Raw genomic sequence first — 17,445 nt, 5'->3', positions numbered from 1 at the left:
GTCCTTTGTAAACTTCTTGACACTATTCATTCAGCCAAGTAATAGAATACATCATTTGTCATCATCACTTAGGTGAAATTTATACTAGACCATCAGAAGACACACAAACATTTAACAGCTACACAACCACACAAACGCCGTTATGCACACCAGCTGTCAGCTATTGTGCAGCTGCTTAATCACATGGTGTGACGAAGGAGGCCTTACCCTCTGCCTCCATCTTGAGGACTGTGCCCCTGTCTCCACATTAGATTGTGGAAGTGTCCTGAAAATAGACACACAACAGCAATCATTTTGTTCAGTCTACATTAGAAAAAGAATCCGTACTTGGATTCAGTTGTACAGCATAGATATTACACATGACAGCACACAGAGTGCCTTATGAAGCAGGTTTGCATTTGAACATTGTTCACACAAAAGCAGCACACAGAGATCACCACCTATACCAAACGTGAGTTGTACATTTGGAATATGACCAAGCATACATTATGGCATGTTGCATGACATTATCAGTGTTACATTGCTTGAAAGACTGGCTTAGGATGACATATTTTGGGTTTAGTTTTGTTTTAACGAAGAAGGGAGACAATTCTTGTCTAAAGAATGACAAAGTCAGGGATTCTCAGTTCGCAGAAGAATGTACGGTGGATTTAAAGGGATTTCAGGCACTGATATAAAAAGAAGTGTTCTTATTAGTAACGATTTTACTGTATTTCATTATGGAGAAATACTGAGTGGTCTTCTTGGTAAATGCTCATCACCTGATATAATCAATTTCATATCTGTGTGTAAATTGTGCAAAATGTAAATGTGACCAACAAACCCATATGTGTATAGTATGTCACAGTGTTTCTTTTTTATTTATTTATTTATTTATTTTATTTTACGTTTGTTTACCGGGTTAGTCCAACTGGATACATATCCCTTTTCAGCAGAGACCCGGGGAGAAAAGCTCCAAAGTTAAACAGGTATTAAGTTACATTTCAAAAAGGCAACATAACATGGTAAGGTATAAAATGTTTCAACATAACAGTTGCATGAAAGTTCAGGGAAAAAAGAGTAAAGCGTATACATAATTGAGACAAGGTTTAGGTTTGACATATAACAATTTCATAATAACATGGTCAGGTAGTCCAGTAGAGATATAACAGTAGCAATAATGTTCCAGGTAAAAAGGAAAACATATACATAAGTGAGACAGTGTTTAGGTTTGAGTTGCGTGTACAGTTTATAGATTTTCTTAGTATGAAGAAACATCATGTTAAAAATTAGCTGTAACATAAGTAATTCCTATGACAAGTAGATTAATAAAACATATGATTTTAGGACATTATCAATGCTGATATTATAGGCTCCATATGTCGGTAAAGAAATATCGAGTAAATATGCTCGTGGAAGTTCATAGCTATGGTTGTTACAGTGAGGAGATCCTGTACTATAGTTTAGGACAGTAGTAGTAAAGAAGAGAGAAAAAAGCAGGATAGTATGGGTAGTATTGGTATTTTTAGGATTAGTCAGGTTTGGTACAGGAACATAGCCAATGTTCTTTTAGGAAAGATTTGAGGTTGCTTTTGAACTTACTCAGGGAGGTAGTTAGCCTTAGGTCACTGGGAAGAGAGTTCCATAGTTTTCCAATGGAATTGGCGTAAAGAGCATCCCCACCCAAGTTATTGGTTTTGATTGTTTGTATTAGTTCACTGTTGGAGGATCTAAGGCAGCTGAGATTAGAATAGGGGATGAATAGTTTGTTTAAAGAGGGGGTTTTATGTGGTTCCTTGATAATTTTAAATGCTTCAGTAAGTTGATTAAGTTTAAGAAGATTTGGGAGTTCTAACCAGGCTAGTTTTTAGGTTAAGACAGTGATGAGTATGGTATGGTTCTCCTGTTACAATTTGGCAATATGATTATAAGTCTTAGAGAGTTTATTGAGCTCAGCTTTATTAAGGAAGGAGAATACAGGGAGGCATACAGTAGGGTGGAGAGAAGATGTGTACGTGCAATGGTTAGTTTAGTAGTAGGGGTTAGAAAGTTTTTAATTCTATACATAGAGCCTAGTTTTTTGTTTACATTTTAATAGTTTGGCTAATGTGCATGTCAAATTTGAGCTTGTGATCGATAGTTACTCCAAGTAGTTTGGCATTAGTGTCTGGCTCTATTATGGTACCATTTGTGGACTGAACTCGGAAGGTCATATTATTAGTGAGTGTAGGGTGTTGTGCTAAGGTAGAGGCTGAGGTGGGGAAAATTAGTAGTAGCTTAGTTTTTGTTGGATTCAAGATAAGTTTCTTCTCAATAAACCATGTTTCTATTGCAGCAAAGCAGTTTTGGGTAATTACTTGGAGATTATGGAGGGAGGCCGGAGCAGATCAGGGTGGAGTCATCTGCATATTGAATGCATGTTGAATTGGGGATTACAGAATAAAGCTCATTTATAAATACAGAAAAAAGAAGGGGACCAAGTATAGACCCTTGGGGAACTCCTATGGTGTTTGGTAGTAATTGAGATAGCTTGCTTTGCCACTGAACAGCTTGTTGTCTCCCTGACAGGTAGTCTTCAAACCAGCTTAGGGCAGAGTAGTCAAGGTGAAATATTTTCAGGGTATGGAGCAGTGCTTGGTGATTAACCATATCAAAAGCTTTTGATAAGTCCAGAAAGAGCGCAGAGGTAATCAGTTTATTATTCCGGTTACAGTTGACTGAGTTAACAAAGGAGAGAAGGGCAGTGGTTGTACTGTGATGTGGGCGAAAGCCATGTTGGGTGTTAGACAAAAGATTATTTATGGTTAGATGGTGGAGGAGTTGCTTATGAACACATCTTTCCAAGATTTTTGCTATCGGGGACATTATTGCTATAGGTCTAAAATTGGATATTTCCATGGAGGTACCGCCTTGTGAAGTGGGATGACATATGATATCTTCCACATTGTGGGGATTTTAGACTCAGTAATACTTCTATTTATCAGAATGGAGATAGGATAGGCTATAACCTCTGATGCTATTTGAAGGTATTCAGCTGGGAGTCGATCGGCAGATAGGCTGGATGGTTTAAGTTTCTTTAGTAGGGAGCAAATATAGGAGGTTGAGATTGGTTGAAGATAAAAGACAGGTGGAGATTGACCAGCTGAATTGGCTGTGAGGGGGGTAGGATTAGTAGAGGAAGTTGAGAAGGAAGGTAACTTGCCGGCTAGGGACTGGATGGTCTCAGTAAAAAATGAGTTAAACTTATTGGCTACTTCATCTGGGTCTTTACCAGTAAGTTTAGAAGGGGTAGGAGTAGAGGGTTTCCCAGAATGAAGAAGGTTATTAAAACCAGCCCAAAACTTTTTAGGGTTATTCTGATGTTTATCCTGTAGGTGGCAATAATAGTTTTTTTTATCTTGGATGATATGTGACTTAGTAATATTCCTTAGCTGCTGGAATTTAGTACGATCTAAGGGCAGTTTCGTGGATCGCCACTTTTCCCAAGCTTGGTCTCTAAGCTTAATTTTTGATTTAGTTTCCTTAGTTAGCCATGGTGCTATGCGAATTTTTGATCTTATAAGGCGGTTAGGTGCATGAGAGTCCAGTATTTTTAGAAATGTGTCGTTAAAATAACCCACACTCTCATCTAGGGGAAGTGACTTAAGGCTTGACCAGTTACAGGATTTAAGTTCGTCTAGGAAAAGTTCTGGAAGAAATTTTTTCTTATTTCTAATTAGTCTATATAAAGGAGGTCTTGTTAATACCATTTTGTCCTTCCTTATATATGTGATTAAGTGGTCGCTGAGATCATTGGGGAGGGTTCCTGTGGTATAGTTATTAGTATCTTTGTTGGTGAGAATCCAGTCGATGGTGCTATCTTTTTGCTTAGTATTACCAATTCTTGTAGGGAAGTAATGTGTTGGGAAAATCCATATAGGTTAATGGGTGGGGATTAATTTGGTCAGTGAATTGTGCCCAGTCTATGTTGACGCCTCCCAGTATTATGGTCTCTTGGGGTAGTTTATGGTTAACCAGTTTAGGGTTACTTCCAAGGTTTCTAAATTTTTCCCTGGGGGAATGTAAACTACAATGAGATTAATGGCCTTATGTTTATTAAGGCATATTTGTAGGGCAATTAGTTCCATGTTATCGGCCTTAGGGGGTTGTATTGGGTTCATTATGATATTCAGTGTATTTCTGAACATTACCGCTATTCCACCACCTTTCTTTTTTATCCGGTCAACCCTCCACATGTTAAACCCAGGTGGAAGTATCTCTTCATCCTTAGTGGATGGTTTAAGCCAGGTTTCAGTTAGACATATAATGTCTGGGAGATGCATGGCTAATAATGCATGAAGATTCTGAACCTTATTATTTATACTTCTAAGGTTGAGATGGAACATAAGAAGAGTGCTGGAGGATTTAGAGGCTACATTTGGGTAAGTGGAGTCAAAATTAGTAGTTGGGCCTGGGTTGGGGTGTATATCCCCATCTTTGGCTATACATTTCTTCAGTTGGTCAAATAGTTTTAGTAGTTTAAAAAATATCTTATGAACATGTTTAGTAGTAGTTACTTTGGGGTATCGTTGAGTTAAGATTTCAGTTTTGAAGTATGGTGTAGTGGGGTAAATAATAGTAGAAGTAGGATAGGAGGGATGATTTGTATATTTGTATGTGTGGCCATTGGGGATATGGATACCAGATAGAGTGTAATTTTCATATCTGGTTGCAAAGTAAGGGATAAGTAATAGTACAGCTAATATTGTAATAATCTTTATAACTTTACACATGATTATGTATAAGCAATTGGCAGTCAGAGTAGGTTGCTTTTGAAAGTGCCTGTTAAGGTCTAGGTAGATAGGCGGATTGTGGAGGGGGTATCCAATTGGTGGGAGGCTGTGATTGGTTTAGAATTAGTGGGTTGGGTTTACTGACCTCATAAATGTAGAGATAGTGGGGCGGTGGGATATGGGGGCAGGGTGGGGAGCGGAGCGAGCCCGAGCGAGCGGGATACACAACTTCAGGAGTTTGCAAGGTCCTAAAGCCGGCTACTTGTAGGTAAACAGGGCTGCTATTTAGGTTTCTTGGAATTGAAGTAAGTATTACTTAGTCTTTAAGCTTATAAACATGAGCTGATTTCTTATTAGGTTTCTGCTTTGACAAATCCCTGGTTAGATAGCCAAATAAGTATAGGGATTTGAGGTTATTTAGAGGGAAGGCTGTCAGGTTAAATACTGGGTACTGTTATGTTTCTTTGCCTGCAATACTCATTCAGGTTATTAGAACACTATGTTGAGGGTTAGTTTTTACCCAATAGTTTCCTTGGGGAAGTACTTTTTAACTGTTGTAAATGGCTGGCAAACAGCCTGTGCCTTCGCACTGAGGTTTGGGTTCTTCGGCGTCACCACTTAAATCTAGGAGCCACGGTTGGTTGTGGGAGGCTTCCTGTGTTAAAGGAGAGGAACAGAATGGTGTTTAGATATAGTAGTAGTATTACCCTCAGATAGAGGCCTAGAACATAATTATATGTCTAAACAGAGAGGTTAACTTCTGGTCGCTAGGCTTGTTAGATGGGTAGGTAAAGGATTAGGCTAGATAGACTATATTAATGTAGACTATCACAATAGCTATGGTGACATCAGATACAAACTTATCAATGCAATCAAGAAATATGTCGCCAAGTATGCACGCCGACTAGGGCGTATTAAGAACAGTAACAGTATTCACTTGTTTTTATGCCAGATCTTAAACAACAATTAGCAGCTACTTATACAGACTAATTCCTTCTATCAACTCTACAAGTCAGTACACACAAAGAATAGATTCACAGAAATGAGTCGTTGCTTCTGTTTCAGTATAATAGTTCAACTAATACCTAGTTGGTTGCATACATTAGGAAGCTAGCTTTTATGGCACCAAACTATGAATTAATGTGCTACTGGAGATTTCACTTATCCTGTTTAATTAATTTCCTGTTATTTCATTCATTTTAGATTCTAAGCACACTGGTGAAAGGGATTTCCAAGCCAGTGACTTGTAAAATTCGAATTCTGCCTTCTGTAAGTATTTTCTTAATTGACGTCATCATAAACCTTGTTGTTTGTTGCTAATCTTAAAATTCAGCTTTGAGAAAAAACTTGGTATACCAGACATTGGTATGAAAATTCACTTTATCAGCAGATACAGTCGTATGCATAGTACAACACTAATAGCATTTTAGGGTTATTAATAAAGGCTATACAAATCAGTGCAAATAATGACGTTTCATTGGATGACCTTGTAAGAATAAGATTAAATGAACCAATGAAAGGCAGTACTGGTGCATTTAAACAGAAAATAAAGTGTTGGATAGGTGGCAATATTCAGTTTAATATGTTAGACTGTGTAATGTTTATGCATGTGAATATTTATTTATGTATTAATATATATTTACTGGAAAAGTCTGCCTAGGCCATGATAGACTCCTTTTCAGCAGAGGCCCAGTGAGATTTGGCTAGTAAGTTTTATTTATTTGGTAATGAATATGTTTTTAATTCAGCCAGTGTGTTACTCCGTTGGTTTTGTTCTGTGTTTATCCCATTTTTCTTCCAGCAATGTATTTATCTAAGTCTGCTCATTTCCATAGTTTTTATTTTGTAGTACAATATTATGTACAACAGCAAATGTTAACTATCAGTTGCAAGATACAAAAGTTAGTATATAAAGAAAAAAAAGAAAAAAAAAAAGAAGAGACGATCCTAGAAATCATTAAATTCCACCGAGCTACATTTTAGTTGTACTAAGTAGCAGTGATAATGTTATGAACCTCTAGTGGGTTAATAAACAGATGCAATAGAATGTAAAGGCCATTATTACTAGATAGCAGGTTGTTTGGTTACAATTTGTAGGTGTGGCTAAGCTACTGGGTCTTGTGATGAAAGCCCAGAAGCTTAGATTATGTAAGAAGGTCAAAAGGACACTACAGACTAAGGACAGATGGACAGAGTTGTAGTAATAATCTCAAAAAACAATTGCAAAAAGAAAAAACAAAACCTAAATACAGTAAAAACTTCTTGTACGAGGCCAGACAGAAAATGCAGAACCTCTGTTGAGCGCTTTCATTCTTTATTTGTAGCAAGAACTTCTTTAGAAAAACATTGTAATGATAAAAATGCAGTGTACAAGTCAATATATACCTCTGACGTTTCTGCAGTCTCTACAGCACCCAGCTCAGCTGTTTTTAATTTAACAGAGTCTTCCCGAGTGAATCCCTTAGTATTTTAAACCGAGGATTCACTTTCATCCCAGCACAACATGCTTGTTTACCCACCCTATTACTGGATCTGCAGATGTATCTGAGAAAGCTGAACATGCAAATTCTTTTGGATGATGTTATGATACATCAAATTATACGTTTAATGGCAGCACAAATAACACTTTGATAAATAAGACACTTAGAAACAAAAGTGTTTACACCCTCCCCACATAATATACTTCAGACTTTCCAAAAAATATGTGAGCATGATCTGCGAAACTTATTCAAAAAAAATAACAGTATTAAATGATTTAACCTCACTCCATCTGAACTGTCAGCACTTTGTAAGCTAGAAAGGGATAAAAGTCTACAGATGATGAGGGCGGATAAGGGGACGGGGATAGTCCTCACGGAACAGGCTCGTTACATCAGCAGACTTGTGGCAGACCTTGTCAATAATGAGTACTACAGTGCTGTGGACCTCAAAACAGTCTCACATAACTTTGCTGGCATTGACAAGCTGCTTAAATCATTGGAAAGGGAGAATTTCAATACTTTTGATGAGTATCAATATATGTATGTGCCTAACCATAGTCTAGGGAAGTTTTTCGTTATTCCAAAAATGCATAAGTATGCCACCGATCTTCCATTCAGGCACATTTTGTCAAACAAAAATACTAAAATGGAAAACATTTCTGAGTTCATTGATTCACTGTTAAACCTGATAGTCCAAGCCACCCCATTCTTTTTAAAGGACTCCTAGGCATTCTTGAATTATCTTTTTCTACACCAGCCTACAAATGCTTAAAGAACATTAGTGACGTTAGACATTGAATCTCTCCATAGGAACACTTTACATACTGAAGGATTGGAATATTTAAGATAATTTCTGCTAAAACAGTCTAGATTTCCTGCAAAAAAGATTGACACCATTTGTGCTTTGATTTCTAAGGTGCTTCATGGGAACTTTTTTCCATTTTAATGTTATTATTTATCAGCGGATTAAGGGAGTGGCGAAGGGCTCTAAAATGGCCCCTGCATATGTCAATCTTGTTCTTAGTTCTTGGGAGACAAACACACTTATTCATCTACATGGGTTTCAAAACACCAGACTATACAGATGTTATTTTGATGATTTATTTTTTGTGTGGCAAGGCTGACAGCAAAAACTTGACTCATCCCCCCCCCCCCCCCTGTCCAGCAGTATTGCATTTCTCAATTTTAAAATCTCAGGCTGTGGCTCTGTTGTGCAATTCTTGGACACTGAAATCAACCTCGTCACTAACTTGCTGCATTGTGATTCCTATATTTTCTGTAAGGAAATGTTCAGGAGCAATTATTTGGACTATAACAGCCAGTACCCTTTTTTCATGAAGAGAAATATTGCAAGGTCAGTTCATTAGATATTCCCAGATTATCAGTAAAGATGACATTTTCTACAAAGAAAGCCGGTTCTTGAATAGCTTGTTCACAAATAGAAATTACTCAAAGCCTTTACTGGATAATATTTTCGCCGAAGCTTGCGAATGAAGAAGGTTTAAATTTAGACCAATACTAACAGATGGTTTACAGCAAATATCCAACCAGCAAACATTTTTGACCAAACACCTGATCAGAATACTAGTAGGAACCAAACCCCCCTGTTACCTATAAGAACAACGTCTTGGAACACCCCCTCAGCTTCCCACTGCCAATTAGTTTGGAACTAAACCCAATTCAAAACATTATTTCTAGGAACTGTGAAATTATTAGAAGCAGCAGAGACATTGCTGCTATCCTGAGAGATGCACCTGCTTTCACCTACAAAAGAACAAAGTCATTATGCATTTCTTTTGAACACTCAGATCAACCTTTTTCACTTGAACAGAATATTAATGCTGATAAGACACCAGGCATGTTCATATGCGGCTCTTGGGTTGTTTGTAATGATATTCGTGTAGGTTCAGCGTTTGTTTTCCAACACTGTAATTTTAGAGTAGAATACCACAGATTTTTTGATTGCCATAGCACAAATGTGGTTTATGCTGGGGTTTGATTCTACATAGGTAAAAACCTCTGGAAGACTTTCTAGTAGAACAAAAGAGACTGTGCAGCCATCCACAGCAAGGACTTGTGAAACGCATTAACTAAGCATAGTTTATACTGCACAAACTTCCAAAAGTTTACATTCTAGTGCTTGAACAACTTGATGTTTTTTGTGGGGATATTGATACTTTGCTGGAAGTGTGTGAACTGAAGTGGCAACTATTGCTTGGGGCTGATTCTTTTCCTGGGTTTAATGAAACACTTAACATTAAATGTGCACTGTGTTGGCTCAGGTAACCCCTGAGCAACCTTCCTGCCTTCAATCTTTTGTTTTTCAAACTTGTTTCTGCCTTGTGTTGGGTTTATGTGGATTTTATTATTTTTGATAATGTTCACACATTAGTAGTAGCAGCTGTTTTTGAACTAAGACTCGTCAGTTTTTAGAGGTAGAGCTGTAGTAATGTTTAGTCAGGAGAAGAGCGGCTGGAGCATAGTTTTGGATCCAGGAGGTGGGTCCTGTGATTTGCTGTGAAGTGTTTTGGATTTATGATTTGCTTTAGGTCTTGTGGGGGACTTTTCCAACATTTGGATACATATGTGGAATACATTGCTTAACCATGTTTATTGTTTGATCTACAAAATTGGGCAAGATATGTGACCTTAGACTTGAGAGATGTAGATAGGGAATACCATAACAATACTGCCCTCAGTGCTGGACATTTGGTCGGGTGATGAAGCATACTTTGTGCCACTTTAAGCTGATTGAATTTTTGATAATTGGAGAATTCAGGCCAATTAATTGGTTGAGTGCAAGGAAATCATTAGTTCTACTTGGAAGGTGGGTTGGAAATTTTGTTATTTTATTGTGGTATTGTTCCAGTTTTGTTAAAAGAGAGTAGTTCACGCTTGTTAGTAGGGGAGATGCACAAGATACAGTTGGTAATAAATATTAGAGAGCAGTGGTCTTTCTAGATTGCAAGGTAAGGCAATGCTTTGTAGAGGAGACCTAGTTTAAATAGTTTTTATAGTATTTTGGATGTATTGATCAAATTTTAGATTGTCTATGCTGACCTCATTTAAGTTACTGTGTGACAACCTCAAGTCTAGTGTTCTGTTTTGGTGATATACTAAAAGTATTTTTGTGATCTGAGTATTGTTTTGGGATGAAAAGAATTTTTGTTTTGTTCGGGTTCAGATAAAGGTTAGATTGTTAAGAAAAGATTCAGTGAAGGAGTAGAATTGTTCTGTAATAGTTTGTAGTGAAGGTATGCTTTGGGCTGAGCAGATTAAAATGGAGTCATCTGCATAAGACCTACGGAGCCTTGTCCCACTGCAGTATGAAGGTTGTTTACAAAAAAAATATTGAAGAGGAGAGGACCTATGATTGAGCCTTGAGGGACACCAGTGGTTATGAGTAGATGAGTAGCATATTTGCCATTTGACATTTGTGTCCTATCCAAGAGATATTTTTAAATCATTTTAGGGTAGAGGTGAACATTAATGTTTGTAGTTTAGTATGGGACACTGTATCAGATGATTTTGATAGATACAGGAATATGGAAGCAACTAGTTTGCATTCATCCCTACGTTGATTTATTGTGTTGTGGAATAAGAGAAAAGCTGTAGTGGTATTCTGTAATGGGCAAAAGCCATGCTGGGTGGGAGAGAGTGGGTCATTATCTAGGAGATACATTAGCAGTTGGGAATGTATGAATCTATTCAAAGATTTCTGACAAAGGAAGAGAGTATGGCTGTTCGCTGATAGCTGGATAATCCCACTGATTTTCCTTTTTATGTAGTGAGATAATAATATTTTTTTCCATAGTTTAGGTACATATGATTCTAATCTTGATTAGTAATGATATGGGGCAGGCTATGGCATCTGATGTAGATTTTAAGTATTTAGCAGGAAATGTGTTGGCTGTAAATGTTGTTTCTAATTGTGATAGTGGGTTTTGTATTGTTTTAGTTTTGACTGACTGAAGAGAAAATGTTGAAGTACTATTCTGAATGAACTGAAGGGTTATCTAGTGGGATATTTGTTAGATTCTTTAGTGCTGTAGCTATTACTTGGATTTAGTGGGAGTTGAATTGTTGAGTGATGTTTTAGTTTGTTTCATTCGGTAGGGAATTTGGCTGTGTAGTTTTTCCAGGTTACAGGAGTTTGTTTATAGCTGTCCAGTAACCATTTGGATTAGAAAGGTTATTGTTTTGGAGTTGGATGAAGGAAGACATTTTTTGTTAGTTTGGATGAGTTTCTTAAGAGAGATTTCTTAGCTGTCTATATGTCAGGTAGGAGGTTTTATAGTGTTGTGATCTTAAACAACTGGGATACGATCTTACACAATATTCCCTGAATCAATGTAGCAGCCTTGAGACAGAAATGTTACTGTAGTTTAGTTGGAATATATCAAGAATTAATGAAAAAATAAAAAGCTGCAGTAAAAATACATTGCCTGACTAAAAGGGCCACACTAAAGACTGATTGTAAATGTCTAGTGCTTCTCTACAAATTCCTCTATCAAAGGCACAACTACCAATATAAAGGTATATTTAATTGATTGAAATTAATTTGTATAAAAAGGCAGATGTAAACTAGTTATGAGAAGAAACCTGCAGGAAATACACTGTTAGTCTGTTTCTGTCTTTAAACTTACATGAAATCCTGTTCAATAAAGGTCATCAGAATGGAGTGAAAGGTCACACACACTGACACACTGCATTTAGCTATACAGTTGCATACTTCACAGTAAATGTTCTGTTAGGAAACTAATAAGATATGTATTTTTATTAATATGTAATTCTCTATCAGAGAAAATTTTAAACATGTCAAAAGATACATACACACACACACACACACACACATATATATATATATATATATATATATATATATATATGTATGTATATATATATATATATATATATATATATATATATATATATATTTTTTTTTTTTAATATAGGAGCGCTACTGAATCCTAAAAGCCCAAAATCCTGAAAGTTCAAATTACTGAAAACTCAAAATCCTGAAAACACACAGGATACCAACAATCACTATATTCCAGCACAAGTACATACAGAAACACATAAAACACAAACTGTATTACTGTTCTCCAGGTATAAGCAGGGGTTGCACTTCACTAGTTGATATATTTAAGTAGCAGGGGGTGTGGGGGGCGCAGCCTCCACATGGAGTGTGCAGGGGGCTTGCCCCCTGCATATAGTTGATGGGTAATATGTTTCTGTATGTGCTTGTACTGGAATATTGCGAGTGTTTGTATCCTGTGTGTTTTCAGGATTTTGAGTTTTCAGTATTTTGAACTTTCAGGATTTTGGTCTTCAGGATTTTGAGCTTACACTACAGATGCGATGTTTGGTCTGAGAGTGTTGATGGAGAAGTACAGAGAAGGTCAGAAGGAGTTGCATTGTGTTTTTGTAGACTTAGAGAAAGCATATGACAGGGTGCCTAGAGAGGAGTTGTGGTACTGTATGAGGAAGTCGGGAGTGTCAGAGAAGTATGTAAGAGTGGTACAGGATATGTACAAGGGTAGTGTGACAGCGTGAGGTCTGCGGTGGGAGTGATGGATGCGTTTAAGGTGGAGGTGGGATTACATCAAGGATCAGCTCTGAGCCCTTTCTTATTTGCATTGGTGATGGACAGGTTGACAGACAAGATCAGACAGGAGTCCCCATGGACTATGTTGTTTGCAGATGACATTGTGATCGGTAGTGACAGTAGGGAACAGGTGGACATGACCCTGGAGAGATGGAGATATGCTCTAGAGAGAAGAGGAATGAAGGTCAGCAGGACTAAGACAGAATATATGGGTGTGAATGAGAGGGAGGATAGAGGAATGGTGAGGATGCAAGGAGTAGAGGTGGCAAAGGTGGATGAGTTTAAATACTTGGGATCAGTAGTTCAGAGTAATGGTGTATGTGGAAGAGCGGTGAAGAAGAAAGTACAGGCAGGATGGAGTGGGTGGAGAAGTGTGTCAGGAGTGATTTGTGACAGATGAGTACCAGTAAGAGTGAAAGGGAAGGTCTACAAGAGGGTAGTGAGACCAGCTATGTTATATGGGTTGGAGACAGTGGCATTGACAAAAAGGCAGAAGTTTGAGCTGGATGTGGCAGAGTTAAAGATGTTAAGATTTGCACTGGGTGTGACGAGGGTGGACAGGATTAGGAATAAGTATATTAGAGGGTCAGCCCAGGTTGGAAGGTTTAGAGACAAAGCCAGAGAGGCAAGATTACGGTGGTTTGGACATGTGCTGAGGAGGGATGCTGAGTATATTGGGAAAAAGATGCTAAGGATGAAGCTACCAGGTAACAGGAAAAGAGGAAGGCCTAAGATAAGGTTTATGGATGTGGTGAGAGAGGACATGCAGGTGGTTGGTGTAACAGAGCAAGATGCAGAGAACAGGAAGAAATGGAAACAGGTGGTCTGCTACAGCGACCCCTAATGATGGGCACAGCTGAAAGAAGATGATATGTTTATATATATATATATATATATATATATATATATATATATATATATATATATATATATGGATCTACTTCAGTAGATTGAACATTTTACAAGTTCGAACCAAATATGGCCGAGACCATATGTTCGAACTTGTAATAGTTTGAACACTGAAGTAAAAAAAGAAAAAAAAAACAAAATTAAACTGCTGTAGCAGGGGGGCTATACACCCCTGCACCCCCACACCCCCCTTACTTAAATATATTAACTCCAAGATCACACTTAATTGCAGAAATGAGAAAACTTCTTGTTTCGCTCTGTATGCGGATCTCCATTCAGTCCGTTCGGACTTTTAAATGTTCGAGGTTATGGTCTCGGCCATATCATCTTCGAACATTTAAAAGTTCAATCTACCGAAGGGGATCCATAGATATATATACGTATATGTGTGTGTGTGTGTGTGTGTGTGTGTGTGTGTGTGTGTGTGTGTATATATATATATATATATATATATATATATATATATATATATAAATATATATAAATAAAAAAAAGTAGGCTAATCATAAATGACTGAAACAGAGTGACCCTGTAGTGTTTTGCTTATTTATTGTTTAACTTGTTTTTCTTCCAAACAGATTAAGTGATTTTACAGGAGGGTATGGTTTGGACATTATACTGGTGTTTCTGTACCTCTTTCTTGCATTACCAGTTTGGTGTTTCTAGTAAGCCAAGGGACTCAATTAGGTCTGACACATTTTTTAATTTGTGGAACCTGACTACTGAGAACTGATAGAAAGTAAACATTGAATTTTCAGCTGCTTCATGTGCAGCTAAAGTTTTAGGGGAGACCATTTGATTTCCTTAAGTGTAGAGGTAAAGGAGCTTAAATTGAAATTTGAGATGTCATTTAAGGATGGTTTCTCATTAGCAGACAAATTTTTGGCAAGCAAGTGTCTGTCTTTTTTTTAAACAAGAAACACTGTTATTAAATTATCACATATGACATAGGCAGTCACACATTTATATAAATGAAAACAAACCATATTGGCATAATTTTAGTTGCAAACATTATTCATCACTTCTAATCTACCCAGTCATTGTCAGTCAGACGTTACATAGCTCATTCAAATCCTGCCTTCTTTTAAATCTCGTTCCTCCCCTGTATGTATTGTTCCATCAATTCCATTTTTTCCTGTGTAATTTTCTCCTACCCTTTTGTAATGATTCCAATTCCAGTTGTTTTATCTCTGTTACTATATTCGCTACTTCTAGTACAGTTGGTTTAGACTTTTATTTCCATTTTCTAGTAATTGCTTTTTTTTGGTAGCCCCCATAATTGGACTCAACAAGGCTTTGTTATGTCTAGGCAATTCTGATTCTGAATTGTAGCTCAGAAAAATCATTCACCTAGTTACTCCAATTTGCTCAACCTGTTTCTCTTACAAGAGCAGTCTGCAGGGAATCTTTAAAGTCTGCCGACTCATTACACTCCCAGAAAATATGTTCCCAGTTACCTCTTTCTTCCCCATCACACAAATGTTGTAGTCTACTTGGGGTATAAAAATACCTATGTAAACACTTGCAAGCAAATATCCTAAATATTCTAGACTTTGTTGCATATTTGGGAGACATACATATATCCTGCCATTGTTTCTTTGTGAATTGCTTATCCAGTTTCTCTTCCCAGTCCTTTCTAACCTCCTCTGATTGTTTCTTACAGTTATGACATGTTTTCATAGCTTTTGGTGAATTCTTGGATAGCATGGAATTATGGAGGCTGGAAGTGAGCCTGCAGATGTTTTTTGTGTTTCACTGTTGCAGTCATCACACTTGGGTTATCCTGCCATGGGTAGCCCTCAGTTGGCCCGAATACCAGAGGCTTGGTATTTCTTTGTTGGTTGCTGTTGCTCCAGGACTGACATCAGGTCGTCAGTGGTATAAAGTCAGGCAGTCAATGCCACAATGCCATTACATCAGTGTTTCTTTCCGAGGAGTCCAAAGCAGAAGCAGTTCGCACGAGTGCCAGTCGGTCGCTACTTGAGTTTTTCGTTTGTGAAATTGAAGTTGAAGTCTTCTAAGTCTAAGTACCCCATTGGGGATCCTTTTTTCTTGCTCTAACTGATGTCAGAAAAAGTTAACAATTGTCTCACTTGTCGAAAGCATATACCACACCGAGATTTTCATTCTTACCTGTTTAGGCCCAGACCACGACGTCCCTCGCTTTCGGTTTTGTGCTTTGTTCAACATTAGAACTATACGTTGTCGGGCCCTTATCATAGCTAAATACTTTCTTTCTTGATCTCCGTATTCCGAAATGGCTTCAGTAAGCCATCTGACTACCGATCTTCCATAAAAACGTAAGGATAAAGACCGAGACAGACCGCACAAGGTCCAAAATTGCCGACGATGCTTCCGTTAAGCTAGTGGCCAGTTCGCCGGTACTCAGTGAGGTGCTTTCGCAGCCCCTAATGCCTGTTTCTATGGATTCGCAGGCCATTACCGAGACCCATTCAGAGCCCGGTAAGCCGAGAGACTCTTCTTCGACTAAGGATCCTACGGATGTCTCTACCTTGGATGGGTCCGGAGTTGCTGAGAAGGCACCGGCTTCTGAGGAAGTTCTTCGCACTATCGATATTCGACACAAACCAACGACTTCTTTCGCATCTTCAGTTCTTTCTAAAACTACCGAGTTTCTAAGGCCCAGGGTATGAACTACAGCTAAAAAAACGACGACCCGAGCTCAAGCAGCTGATTCCATGCCTCAATCTCAGATGCTTAAAATGGTGGAAGACCTTATCATGCTTGTTAGGGGAAGCTAGCCTACACCTTCTAAAAGAAAAAGAGGCTTGTCCCCAGCAGCTTTATCTGACCAGGAGTCTGACGACTTTGAGGTTTCTGAATATGAAGACATGCCATTGTCTGCTTATGAGAATTCAGATGCAGAGGAATGCCTCTCCTCCAGAGGATTTTTCTTTTGGTGAAAACTTACATACTTTGAGAGAGCATTTCCTTTGGGAATGTCAGGATTATCCGCAGTCCAAAAAGAGACTCAGGAATTTTTAGATTTATCACAGCACAGATCCTTAGCTATTCCTCCTGTCCCAGATGTTGTGGATGATGTTTTCATGGAATCCAGTTTAACTCCTGACACACTACTACCTGCTCCCAGGAAACCTGACAGGTATTACAGGGTCTCTGACTCACACAAATTTATTTTCAAAAATCCTACTGCTGACTCAGAGGTCATCTCCTAAGTACCTAAAGGAATAAAAGCAACCATAGCTGAGAATCCCATCCCTTCGGACAGGGATTTCCAAGCTTTAGACAGATGGGGTAAAAAAGTATACACCTCTGCAACCCTTGCCATTAGAGCATTAAATTATCAGTTCCACATCCTAAAATACCAGCAACATGCAATGGAACTTCTTAAACAAAAATTATCTACCTTTCCAGCTTGTGCAGAAAATAAAGAATTACAGGAGCTTATGTATTCTGCAAACCAAATTACAAAGCATACCCTGCAATGTGGGTTTGATGCCCTAGAAGCATCCTGCAGGGCAGCAGCCACAGGTTCTGTACTTAGAAGGCATTGTGGCTTAACAGACAGACCTTGCCAGACCATGTCAAATCAAAATTATTGGACGCACCATTGAACAAATACAATTTGTTTGGTACCAAAGCAGAAGAGGTTTTAAAAAAGATGGAAGAAAAAGCTAAATCTATGCAGACACTTGAAGACTTTTTGTAAGACTAG

General features: G+C 38.0%; 1 protein-coding gene across 3 annotated transcripts in view; it reads left to right on the top strand.

Moving 5' to 3' along the window:
• Positions 1–17,445, top strand: part of DUS2 (dihydrouridine synthase 2) — a 1,571,638-nt gene that overhangs the window by 773,965 nt on the left and 780,228 nt on the right. For all 3 annotated transcript variants that reach the window (XM_044082049.1, XM_044082046.1, XM_044082048.1), the window contains one exon: positions 5,955–6,020. In XM_044082049.1, the coding sequence (XP_043937984.1) occupies positions 5,955–6,020 (66 nt within the window). The remainder of the gene's footprint in view (positions 1–5,954; positions 6,021–17,445) is intronic.

This window comes from Protopterus annectens, chromosome 8.part1 (assembly GCF_019279795.1).
Source record: "Protopterus annectens isolate FY-2018-M chromosome 8.part1, PAN1.0, whole genome shotgun sequence".
Classification (NCBI taxonomy): domain Eukaryota; kingdom Metazoa; phylum Chordata; order Ceratodontiformes; family Protopteridae; genus Protopterus; species Protopterus annectens.
The sequence above is the reverse complement of the archived record's forward strand: the minus strand, read 5'-3'. Positions and strand labels throughout refer to the sequence as shown.